Source organism: Acipenser ruthenus, chromosome 23 (assembly GCF_902713425.1).
Source record: "Acipenser ruthenus chromosome 23, fAciRut3.2 maternal haplotype, whole genome shotgun sequence".
In the NCBI taxonomy this organism is placed as follows: domain Eukaryota; kingdom Metazoa; phylum Chordata; class Actinopteri; order Acipenseriformes; family Acipenseridae; genus Acipenser; species Acipenser ruthenus.
In genome coordinates, this window is record NC_081211.1 from 17,052,455 (window position 1) to 17,064,360 (window position 11,906).

Below are 11,906 nucleotides of genomic sequence, written 5' to 3' on the forward strand. Positions count from 1 at the left end.
CTTGATTTTTTAGCCCTAGCTACTTGTTACTGGGGTTCTAAATGGTAACGCACAAGGCAGCCTCGGCTTAGTCTTGTAACATTCCGGGCAATCTTGCCCTTGCGACGGCTTGGGTATACTGACCCATTCAGTAATGGTTACATTTCGTACTTGATAGGTTATTATCGTAACCCTGGTTCCTTGGACTCTGCAATGGGAAGTGACCAGTCTGTGTGTTTTGACTGGACTCTGCAATGGGGAGTGACCGGTCTGTGTGTTTGATTGGACTCTGCAATGGGGAGTGACCGGTTTGCTTGTCAATGTGTTGCAGGTCCAGATGATCTCCCAGCCTGGACCGCCAGGGCCTCCCGGTCCACAAGGTCCCATTGTAAGTGACCAGAACTTGCCCTTGTCCACAATGTTGCAATAAGGAATGTAGTGTTGTATGCAGTTTTATGTATAACAAATACAATATATTTAAGTAGCTTGACAGGGGGGTACACAGTTTATATGCCCACAATGAAAATATCAGTTTTACATTTTGTTTCCTGTTAACACCAAAGCATTTGGAAAAGTAATTTTGTATTTCTCTACGAACTGAGCTGTAAGAAAGCTTGATGATACAAATGGATCCTTTACACTTTTGATTTCTGGCACAGTAATATCAGGCACAGGAAGCTTAGGTTTGAGAAATTCAATGCGATAAAGAAATGTTCTCTGCCGGTTTGTGTTTGTAATTGAGATTGTAGCTTTGTATTGACTCTAAAACCAGCAATACTGACTTTAAACTTTGACTTGCTTTTACAGGGGCTTACAGGCGCTCCAGGCCCAGAGGTAAATTTCTGAAGATTTTTTAAATAATCATCATCTTTTCAATACTCAATGTCTTTGTAATGTGAAGTCTAGATTTTTTGAAGTATCCTTGCATACAAGAACAACAGTACACTACCATTCACTGTGTTATACAGGGGGAGTCTGGGTTAGACGGCTTGAACGGAGAGAAGGGGGAGCCTGGAGAGAGGGTAAGTCTAGTTGGTATTTAAGAACCTTGTCCCCTTATAGCCAATGGCGAGGAAGTGAGAGCTATAGCTATTTCTTGTGTTAGCAGCATAACAAAAACAATGTGTAAAATGTTTGCTTCTCAAGCTGAAACAGAGCTTGTATTAAGTATCCATAAACTTCTACTGCTGCGTTCATTAATCCACACACAAAGTGCAATTCAAGTGCTGTTGCTGATTTCTGAATCGAGTGTGAATCTCCAGAATGACAGACTAGTTTTCTTCTGAACACCCAGCGGTGGCAGACAACACCATCTAGTGGAGGATCACAATAAAGACCAGGACAACAGAATGGAGAAATTTTTGCCAAAAAAGTTTTATGACCATTTCTTTCACCCAACATGGAGCCGTTTTAGCATTTTGTGAATTAACGGCCTAATTTGAATGTTGTCAACTTGCATTACATCACAGCTGGCTTTCTCAGAGCTTCTCTCTCAGATATGAATTCAAGTTATAATAGTAAACGCCCTCATTGTGACCAGCACAATATAAAGCCCAGCTAATCAGAAGACCTGCTCTCAGTGCGAAGAGGACCAGCTTTGGAACAAACCCGTTTCCTTTGTCATGTTTGTGTTTCTTTGTTTCAGGGTCCTCCAGGCCCCACAGGTTTGGTAGGCCTTCCCGGCACCAAGGGAGAAAAGGTATCCTTCTCATTCGCAAAGAAACCGTGCTGAGCTATATACACTGCCTGGACAATTTATTAGGACCTTTACTTAATATCGTTTTGAGCCACCGTTATCACAGCCTTGACATAATGTGGCAATGGTGCTGAAAGGTGTCTCAAGAGATGTGAACCAGTCAGTCATTAATATTGCACACAACCAGTAGAGAGAGGCAGGGAGATGATTGTGATGACAAAGGTGTTCAAATTAATTCCAAACATGCTCAATTGGATTGAGATCCAGGGATTGTGGTGGCCATAGAAGACATTTTTGTCATGCTCCTCAAACCCTTAGCGCACAATTCTGGCACGCTGGATGGGTGCATTGTCATCTTGAGTGTAGCCATAATCATCAGGTCCAATTGTAGTGTTGTTGACGTGAGCCACAATGATGCCAAGTAAAGTAGAGCAGAGTAATCAAGGGACCCAGGGTATACAGGAGAACACGCCCCACAGCAGGGTATACAGGAGAACACGCCCTACAGCAGGGTATACAGGAGAACACGCCCCACAGCAGGGTATACAGGAGAACACGCCCAACAGCAGAGCGAGACCAAACCCAATCGGACAGACAGGTCCAAATAGTGGCCAGGCAGTGTATATTGCTGTAGAAGATATTATTCTTTGTTTTTAAATTTACATTAAAACAGTTTACTATTGTTTACATATAATATTGAAAGCCTTGAACACCCAGAGTAATGTTAAAAATAAATAAACACATAAATAAATAAATAAAATCAGAACAGGGAGCCTTGATGAGCAGATATGAATAGAAAATGGATCTACATTATCACAACATGACAGACTTAATCTGCATTATCACATCATGACAGAATTAAACTACATTATCACAACATGATAGAATTAGCCAGAGTGATTAGGCATACAATGGGGGAATTATTTTTTCCTTTTAATGATGTGTATTTTCCCCATTGGGTTTTAATCGCATATAACAATTGTCAGGTCTAAATCTGTTTTCTGTGCATGGTTGTTTCGATCTCTTCCACATAGCAGGTAACCAATAAACCCCTCATAGACTTGGCTACAATGCGCTGTTATCATTATTGCCAGTAACAAGTTGGTTGGTTGTAGATTGTGGATTTCTATACATGAGCAGTTTTGTGAAGAATGAAATTAATTGCATGCTTCTCTACCCACAGGGAAAGACTGGGGAACCAGGATTAGACGTAAGGATTTTTTAAATGCATCATGCAGTCACAGCGTACTGTATAGTGTCCCAGCATTGTGGCTTTGAATTATACTGTATTGTTACCTCACAACTACCAAGACACCCATGTAGAAATTTCACATGTGCATCTAAGATGTACGGATATCTTACAGTGTATAACTAACTGATAGAAAATGACAATTCTGAATCAAAACCTTATTTAATGATAAATACAGCACTATGTAACATCTGTGTTATTTATTTGATGCAACAATTATGTACGATTTATGTTATTCAATCCAAACATGCACTTCTCCAATACTTAATTGCGTACACTACAATACATTTCTCAGCTTGTTTTTCAATTACATTAACTTTGACTGAACTTCTGTCCTCGTGGTCCGTTCAGGGTTTTCCAGGGCTCAGAGGTGAAAAGGGAGACCAGGGTGTGAAAGGAGATAAGGTATGGTGTTTTCTCCGTGTCCTGCTTCTCTCTTTATGTATTGTGGAAAATGTATTGCACAACATAAATCCAGATCTTTGAGCCAGTTTATTTGAGCTTACTGGCATAGAAAAGGACTGGCTTGTGACCAGAGCGCTTGTATTATTTCTCCATATTTAAAATGAAAGCTCCACTGTTTGTGATGAATGTTGTTACTCAAGTTTGGACAGCTTCCATTCATTGTTATTTAATATTCTCATATCAAAAGTTTCCTTCATTTCTCTATCACAATTAATAGTTTTTCGTTTTTGAAAGTACTTTTAAATTGTCGCCCCTTCAAGCAGGTTGATTCATGTCGGTTTGTGTCGGCTCATCACAGCTTCTCTCTCTCTCTCTCTCTCTCTGATTAGCCTCTGATCTGCAAAAATCCATGTTCCATTTGCACAATACAGACCGATGCCTCAACTAACAAACTACGTGACATTTTAAGCATTTTAGTTTTCTATTCAGTAGGGAAAGCACTATTTTTACACTGTATCTGTGTGTGTGTAGGCTATAGAAAAGTGAATGAGTCAGATCTGCCCACAAGAAAACTTCAAAATCATAAATACAACAAGGCACTATGAGGAAGTCAAGAGAAAGCGTTTAGGGCCCTATTCATTAACACACTGTTAAAGTCATAAGACTTGGAGGTTCTGTATCATCAAGGGTCTTAACAAGCTGTTCGTCATACAGTGAGGTCTTCACAGGATCCAATTGCTTTGACCGCTTGCTAAGACCCTTGGTGGTTTTCATACAGTAAGATTGACAGGAGGCCTCTGTGTTTGCTTGTGTGTCGCCGCACTGCGAGCGTCACTGTGTTCATGTGTTTGTGTTGCCTCTTGCTCCTGCTTGATGTTTGATGTTGCTAAATCATTCTCCAGCTGTGCTGTTCACTCTGAAACTGTCTGGCTCCTCCATTCCAGCTCCTAGTCTGCTCCTCTGCTGCTCCTTTGCTTTTGCCCGCCTCTTTTCCCTGGTCCTCCTCCTTTCCTCATCAGCAGACACTCTTCACCCTGCTTATTTGTGTTTTACCACAGTCACTAAATGACTGCTTAATTACTAAATGCTTAATGTGTAGGTAATCCTGCGCCTCAGACTGGCCCATTTTCCCATTCACGTTGCTGATACCACATGTTTAATGTGCAGGTCCATTCACATTCCTGATACCACTGACCTTGTGAGATGGTGGCATTTTAATGGGGAGTGGGTCATTATTCAGAGATAACAGGGTAATTCGTAAGCATGGGTTCTGAGTGAAAACAGAAAACAGTGCATGTTTGTGTTTGTTTGTTTGTTTGTTTGTTTGTTTGTTTATTTATTTATTTATTTATTTATTTATTTATTTATTTATTTATTTATTTTGTCATCGTAAAGCAAAAAATGCCTATAAATGTTTTTCAATCAAACATTGGGGCATATTTTTTCTCACTGGACAATGTGTAGGAACACTGTAGAGCTGTATGACAGTAAAGCTGTAAATACAGAAAGCATTCATACCCAATTTAAGAGCCTGACAGATGATGTTGTTGTTGTTGTTGTATGTTGCTCCTTAATTAACAACAACAAGGTCGCTTGCCTGATTAAAACAATGTTGACAAATGGATTGTGTCCACAGGGGGAGAGAGGGACAACAGGAAAGAGAGGACTAAAGGGGCACAAAGGAGAGCAAGGACCCCCTGGATTGGACCAACCATGTCCAGTGGTGCGTGAACATGCTATTATTACAGCAATCATTTCATTGCCATGCGTTGCAAACAGCCACTGCTATAGCCATTGCATTCTGCAGGGGCTTGGAAATACATGAGCTTCATCCACCTCTCAACCAGTCTCGCCCAATGCAGAGATCCAGGGCTCATTCTTAAAGGCTCCTGAGTCTCCGTTTCAAGAGTTCATTCAGGTCATGCATATTGTGTTGCTTTGTTGAAACTAGATCCATAAAGTGGTTGTAGCTGACAAAATGATTCCTAAATCTACCAGTTCTGCACTTCCATTAGCTACATAGGTATTTAATCTAGCAGTGCTTTTTATGAATAAAATATGTTGTTTTATTGTTCAATGTTTATACAGAAAGCAAATAAATTAATTAAATGTGCAGTTTTGAAAGAAGCACATGTTCTAGCATGCATGTATTTTCATTTTAAAACATGGCATCTGGTGCTACACTAGGATAAAGAAAGTTCCCAGTTTCTGTGCTGTATTCTCAGGTTATCTGTTAGACTTGCTGGGTCATTTCCCCTCAGCAGCTTATTGGTCATGTAACTGATGTCACTCACAGATATCTCCACCATTCACCATTCACCATTGATTTTATACAATAGCTCCCTCTAGTGGTATGGATATAGTTTAACTATACTATAAAATACCTGTCTATTCCTTTCTTACCACCAGTTGAAAGGGACCTACACCTGTGTTTTTTCAGAGATGTACCAGTTTTGTGGCTGTAGTTCACAAAAACATGACTCCAGGCATATGTTCATTATTTTCATTCGCTATGACTCCAAAATAATTCTATACTTCTGACTGATTTACTTCTCAAACTATTATCCACTACATGGTATAAACCCTGCGCTGTCTTTTGTTTCACCTCGTTCACAAACATTTTTAATATCACCAAGCGGATGTGATAAAAGCATCTTGCGACGTATCAAACAAGCGGCAATACAAACCGAGAATACTGCTTAGTAAGATGACTGCTCCCTAATCGCCTCCTGCTTTAGTGCAGTAAATACGGGTACATTTACAGACGAGTACGATGAAAGGACAGAGAACGTTTTTGTGATTCAAATTCAGTCCCGAGCCTGACCTAAAAATGACATATTCTGACCCGCACACGAACCGCAAACCGCGAAAAGGTTCACATTTGTTCAGAGGCCCCTCATTACAGCTGCACTGTCGTATGTCAGCGCGATAAGTTTAGTTTTTAAATGGTAAGGCTCCAGTTCTTGCTTCAGAAGAGTTGTTAATCCTTCAGTTGTTCAGTCCCAAAAAACACGTGAAACCTCTCAACTACAGAGCCCTTAGTGATAATATACCTCACCACAATCACTAGCTGAGTGATTTGTCTTTTCCTCGTTTTGTGCTGCCACGAAGCTTGCATTTGAAACTAAAGTTTTCATTTTCTTCTTGTACACTTCCAGCATACAATCTAGAAGTTTGTTCTGTATGGTCTTGATGTATTTTTACATAACTAAATAAACTTTTAGATTAGCAGGCAAATCTTGACAAATATGTTGTTTTCAATGTGTGAATATAGCTGTGGAGTTACAGCACAGGGGGCGCACATTTTTCTGAGAGGTACAGTATGATACATGCCCCTTTGACGTGGTCCTGCAGTACTGTAGTGCTGTCCACCAAAGGCACAAACAGATCACAGATTCTTATACCCGTATCCCTTACCTTCAACTTTATATATTTTGTTTCTGCTGCATTTGCCTAAACGGCCTTCTGGATTTTTAGAATGAACTGGTATGTACCAGTATACTCAGAAATAAGACTATTTTGTGTTATTAAACATTTCGTCATATAACTTGGAAGTGTGTTATTACAATGTAATTTAACCCTTGCTCTATACTGGGGAGCACAAACAACGTTTTCTTTCTCAACCTGCAATGGGTGTGGCTGCTCTAGTGTTTCCTGCTTCACTAGTTACACAAGAGGTTCATTTCACAAACAGGGGACTCCAGGAGGTAGAGGAGGCCAGGGGGAGGTGGGCTTGCCTGGCCTGGATGCTCCCTGTCCCTTGGTACAGTATTTCACTCTTTCTTTCTTTCTTTTCTTTCTATTCTTCCTTCCCTCCCTCTGCTACATGGGTTTTTCTGCCTGTTCCTAGACTGTGCATCCCACCCTCTCTGCTTGAATTGTAGTAAAATAATCGGAAGGTGATGCTCTATACCTGTCTGCTGCTTGTGAGTGTAGAGTGTGTGCATGCTGTTCTGTACTCTTGTGAGCTGTGGGGATGTGGTTTATCTCTTGTTTGAGTGTGTGCATGCTGTTCTGTACTCTAGTGAGCTGTAGGGATGTGGTTTATCTCTTGTTTGAGTGTGTGCATGCTGTTCTGTACTCTAGTGAGCTGTAGGGATGTGGTTTATCTCTTGTTTGAGTGTGTGCATGCTGTTCTGTACTCTTGTGAGCTGTGGGGATGTGGTGTATCTCTTGTTTGAGTGTGTGCATGCTGTTCTGTACTCCTAGTGAGCTGTGGGGATGTGGTGTATCTCTTGTTTGAGTGTGTGCATGCTGTTCTGTACTCTTGTGAGCTGTGGGGATGTGGTTTATCCATTATGCATCTCTTCAAACTCTGGCATTATTGGACCTATGTATAGTCTTCTCTTATCTGTTTCTCCAATACCGAGTTATCCTATAAATGTCTCCAACTGGCTTTCAGCTGTATTTAATGCTTCATCCGTAATTGCAAAAAATAAGCCATAAAATCGAATGTAAACTAAAGTCCACAAAACAAATGTTTAGACAAGTCTACTTTTTTTTGTTTTTCCAAAATTGAATGCTGGCGGACTAAATGGCTGTTAATTAACTTTGATTTCCTCATGCAAGAAAGTGGCCTTTTTAATTGCAATTGATTTGATAGTTTTATTCACATCCTTGGTCAGAAAAAAAATAGAACCCTTATTTTCATTTGACATCGGCCTCTTGCCATGAAAATGCCTTGAAGCATAACATCCACTGTTTGCACCCAATCAGAACATTAACTGTTTGCACCCAATCAGAAATATTTGTTCCCTGCCTGTGTGTTTCTAACTATATATGCTCTTTCATTGAGTGTTTTCATGTCCACTGTCTTTGACAGGTTCCTCAGTTTGAGGCTTGTTGCTTTATTGAACAGGGGAAAGGGAACCATTCAAAGCGCAATTTGCAAAGAAAAGATTTCTAGATGTCCCATTCTAAAATGAGATGCAGAAGCAGGCTAACACTTTATATTAAAATAAGTGTGTGAGTGACTTATTGTCAAACAGCAAGAAAATCAAAGCAGACAAACAATACAATAAACATATCCAAGAACCCCGCTCGCTGAGCTCCAAGAGGATTTGTGTGCGTCTAGACCAGGTGGGGTCTGTCGTGACTAATCCATTTGTCGTTGGCTGCATGAGCGCACACTTCGAAACATTTGCTCTGCATTTCTAGAGAATTAACAATCTGTTTGTGTTCTAGAGATTGTGTAATCGCTGGCAGTGTGGGTCTGATGAATGGTTCCCCTCTGTAAATGAGGCCACTCTTGTTGGATATTGATCGGTGATTCAATGGAATGTTTTGAAACTCATTTTGGGTTTGCATGATCAGTGCAGTGAACCCCCACATCTCGCTGAATGACTATGTGAATGAAGTGATGGGTGTAACAATGTACCGATGCAACAGGGAACACAACTCAGACTGACATTAATTTATTTTTTTAATAATACAGGGTCCAGATGGACTTCCTATACCAGGATGTTGGCATAAGGTATGTAACTTCTGCAAGAAAGACTGGCATGTTTTTTTTGTTTGTTTTGTTTATTGAGTCTAATGTGTAAAACAACCAGGAGGGCATGGATATTGTAAACTGCCACAGTTTGCACATAAAGCAAGCATGTCAGTTTCATTCATCCTCCTCTCCAGCTGTAACTTCAAAACTAGAGCTGTCGATAACAGTAGACCAGCATGAGCAGTGTCCACTGTGTGTGTGTAAGAGACAGTGTTGTGTGATAAGTTTAAAAGCTCTTAAAACCACAAATACAGATGAGCCTGGCTGTTTTGCATAGTGGTTAAAACACTCGCTTGCGATGTGCAAGATCGACAGTTTGCACCCAGCCTCCGCCCTTTTACAAATGCACATGGGAAACTCTAAGATTGACATACGGGACAGGAGGACAGATTCTGATACTCTCAATAGCTTGTGCTACAGTATCTCCAGACCAAGTCCCATTTATAACTCCTGTTTCTGTATTTGTGACCTGCCCCAGCAGTAGGGAGAGTCAGTTTCTGCTGTGTGTGTGTTCTTATAATCTCAATATCCTCCTGAAATGTAACCTTGTGTTTCCTGTGTTTTGCAGTGATCTCTAACCATCAAGCATGGAGTGTGTACATATTGATATGGTATATTTTGTGGGTTGAAGCCTTTTTTTTTTTTTTGTAAAAAAAAAAAAAGTTTGTATTTTTTTTTTTTTTATAATATATTGAGCTATTATATTGGACATGGTGTATGAAAAAAAAATGGAACCACAAAGAACTCTACTCACCCACTGAAAAAAATGAACTTTCCAGTGCTGTGGGCTATGAAGTGCTGCTACATGGACTAATAATGACCCCTAACATTATTAACAATGACTGATCATCCTTGTGAACACAGCGGAGTGATGCATGGAACACTAGTTCACATGTTAAGCTTCACAGCACTAAGGAACAGTTTGCTTTTTCTTCCCACTAAAAGGGTGAACCAGCTTGGTTCAAACCCAAGAGGAAAAGAATGTCTCAGCCCTAGACGTCCATAGTGAAAGAAACTTGTTTTGTGGGCTTCTCTACATGAAGGGACGGATGGCCCATTGGAAGAGGCCTGCCAGCATGCATGGGATTGCACCAGTCTGGATCCCAACCATTTATTAGACTGGGAACAGGGCGCTTGAAGCTGTGCCGTCACAAACCAGGCCGGTCTTGTGTGCCCTGCAGGGACTCCAAGTAAAAGCAACCCTCATTCTCCTCCATTCTTCCAAAGGGGATGTGACACACACGTGTCATTTTATGTCTGTTAATAGAAAGATGCCGCACTGAAGAAAGGCATTTCTGTTGGGATTGTATCTTCTTTTTTAACCCACATGTTGGTACACATGGCAAAAGTAAGACTGGTATTAATATTTTAAGATCAACATACTGTCAATAAGTCTGTTTTTTATATTCTATAATATGGCTCAATTTACATTTATGTTCATAACAGGTAAAGCAAAGCCTATATAAAATGTATTTTGCAATTACAATGCATGGTATTTTCAAAGCAAGTTTGATTTTCTTTTTTTGTCATTTTAAAGCAAGCTGAAGTTTTGTATTTAAAAGTAATTATGTGCATGAAGATAAACCCCTTTTTTAAAAATGTCATTTCTAAATCACTGACAATTCACTGAAGGTCGTGTTGATGTGATTTTGCCAAACATGGTTGGCATTTTCTTTTGCATTGAACTTGCATGTTCTGTATACAGTCCACTTTTTTCAGTATTACAAGATTGGCTAATTGAAGTGATTGCATGCATGTATCACAAATACAATTGTTTGCAACTGTATTTAAAATAACTTGTCAGAGTGCAGACATATCAAAGTATCAGGAGTGTGTTATAAATAGTTTGGTAGATATCAGTCTACACACACACACACACACACACACACGTATATGCAAGAATTGGACACGCGCCAGTATTACCCATGTTCATACTCAGATGCCATTAAATCTGATTGCTTCCACCTCTTCCTAGAATACCTTCTCCAAGAATGGGATGTCTATCCACAACTGTAGCATAGTTCTTACTATAGAAAGTGGATATTATTATGCACATGTTACTAGTTCAGATTCATGCCATGGAATTGAGAAGCAGGTTACTTATTTCACTTGAGCAGATATGTATGGGTGCTAAAAAGAAACTGGAGTTGAAAACAAGACTCCCATTGCAGAGTTATTCCTCAGTTTACTGTGTGCTAGAGACTAGGACCTGTGGTTTGTTTCATCTGAAAACACCTTTTAGAATGGGAGTCTTTTGCTTTCACTTTTTACAGGGCAGATTTTTTAGAACCCTCAACATACTAATCTCTCAGTATCGGAATATCCTGTATGAATCGATTGTGTAAGGCTTCAGTTGAATATCAACGTATCATTCACTACTAACAGTACTTTTAGTGTTGCATATTACAGAAATAATGCACTTGTGGAAAATCTATTTCAAACACATGTTACATTTATTTGGAGAGTGCCATAGAAGGAATAAAAACCCTAAAGGAAATGTTCTTGTTTTTTTTTTATTATTATTTTCCCTAAAAGTTTTGGCCACTTTGTAAACCACACCATCCTCTTTGTGACTTGCTAGGTATAATTCACACCATCCTGTTTGTAGCTTGCCAGGTATAAACCACACCTTCTTGTTTGTAACTTGCCAGGTATAAACCACACCATCCTCTTCCTTGTAGTCCTGGTTTCATTGCTTTTCAGGGCTTTGCTTATCCCCTTGCATGCCTATGTACTTGTCATGTCAAGTGACTTTTGAATCACTGTATAAAGCAAGGCCAAGAAATAGAATGTGGTTGAGATACTACTGCATCTGAAGAAAAGTGGGTTCACTAACCATTTAGAAATTCCAAATTGCTTCATACCCAGAATTGACATGATATATATTTGTATTGTTTTATTATGGCACATTTCTCTAAGCTTGTAACACAATATTTTCTGGGAGATTTATTAAGTCTGCAGTGTTTTGAACATACAGTTTATTTGTATTCGACAGTAGCCCTGTAGGAAATCTTTTAACAATGGACTGGATAAAAACAAAAGAAAAAGAAAAAAACGGATGTCTCTGAAATATGATGGCTTCC

The 11,906-nt window shown here is 39.7% G+C and overlaps 1 protein-coding gene across 1 annotated transcript in view; it reads left to right on the plus strand.

Annotated features, from left to right (window-relative positions):
• LOC117968157 (collagen alpha-1(XXIII) chain-like) overlaps nt 1-11,320 on the plus strand; it is a 50,699-nt gene extending 39,379 nt beyond the window's left edge. The window contains exons 18-27 of the mRNA XM_058996710.1: nt 311-367; nt 787-813; nt 948-1,001; nt 1,625-1,678; nt 2,859-2,885; nt 3,276-3,329; nt 4,966-5,052; nt 7,024-7,092; nt 8,764-8,802; nt 9,392-11,320. Coding sequence (XP_058852693.1) covers nt 311-367; nt 787-813; nt 948-1,001; nt 1,625-1,678; nt 2,859-2,885; nt 3,276-3,329; nt 4,966-5,052; nt 7,024-7,092; nt 8,764-8,802; nt 9,392-9,394 — 471 coding nt within the window. The 3' untranslated portion in view covers nt 9,395-11,320. The remainder of the gene's footprint in view (nt 1-310; nt 368-786; nt 814-947; nt 1,002-1,624; nt 1,679-2,858; nt 2,886-3,275; nt 3,330-4,965; nt 5,053-7,023; nt 7,093-8,763; nt 8,803-9,391) is intronic.
• The last annotated feature ends 586 nt before the right edge of the window (nt 11,321-11,906 follow it).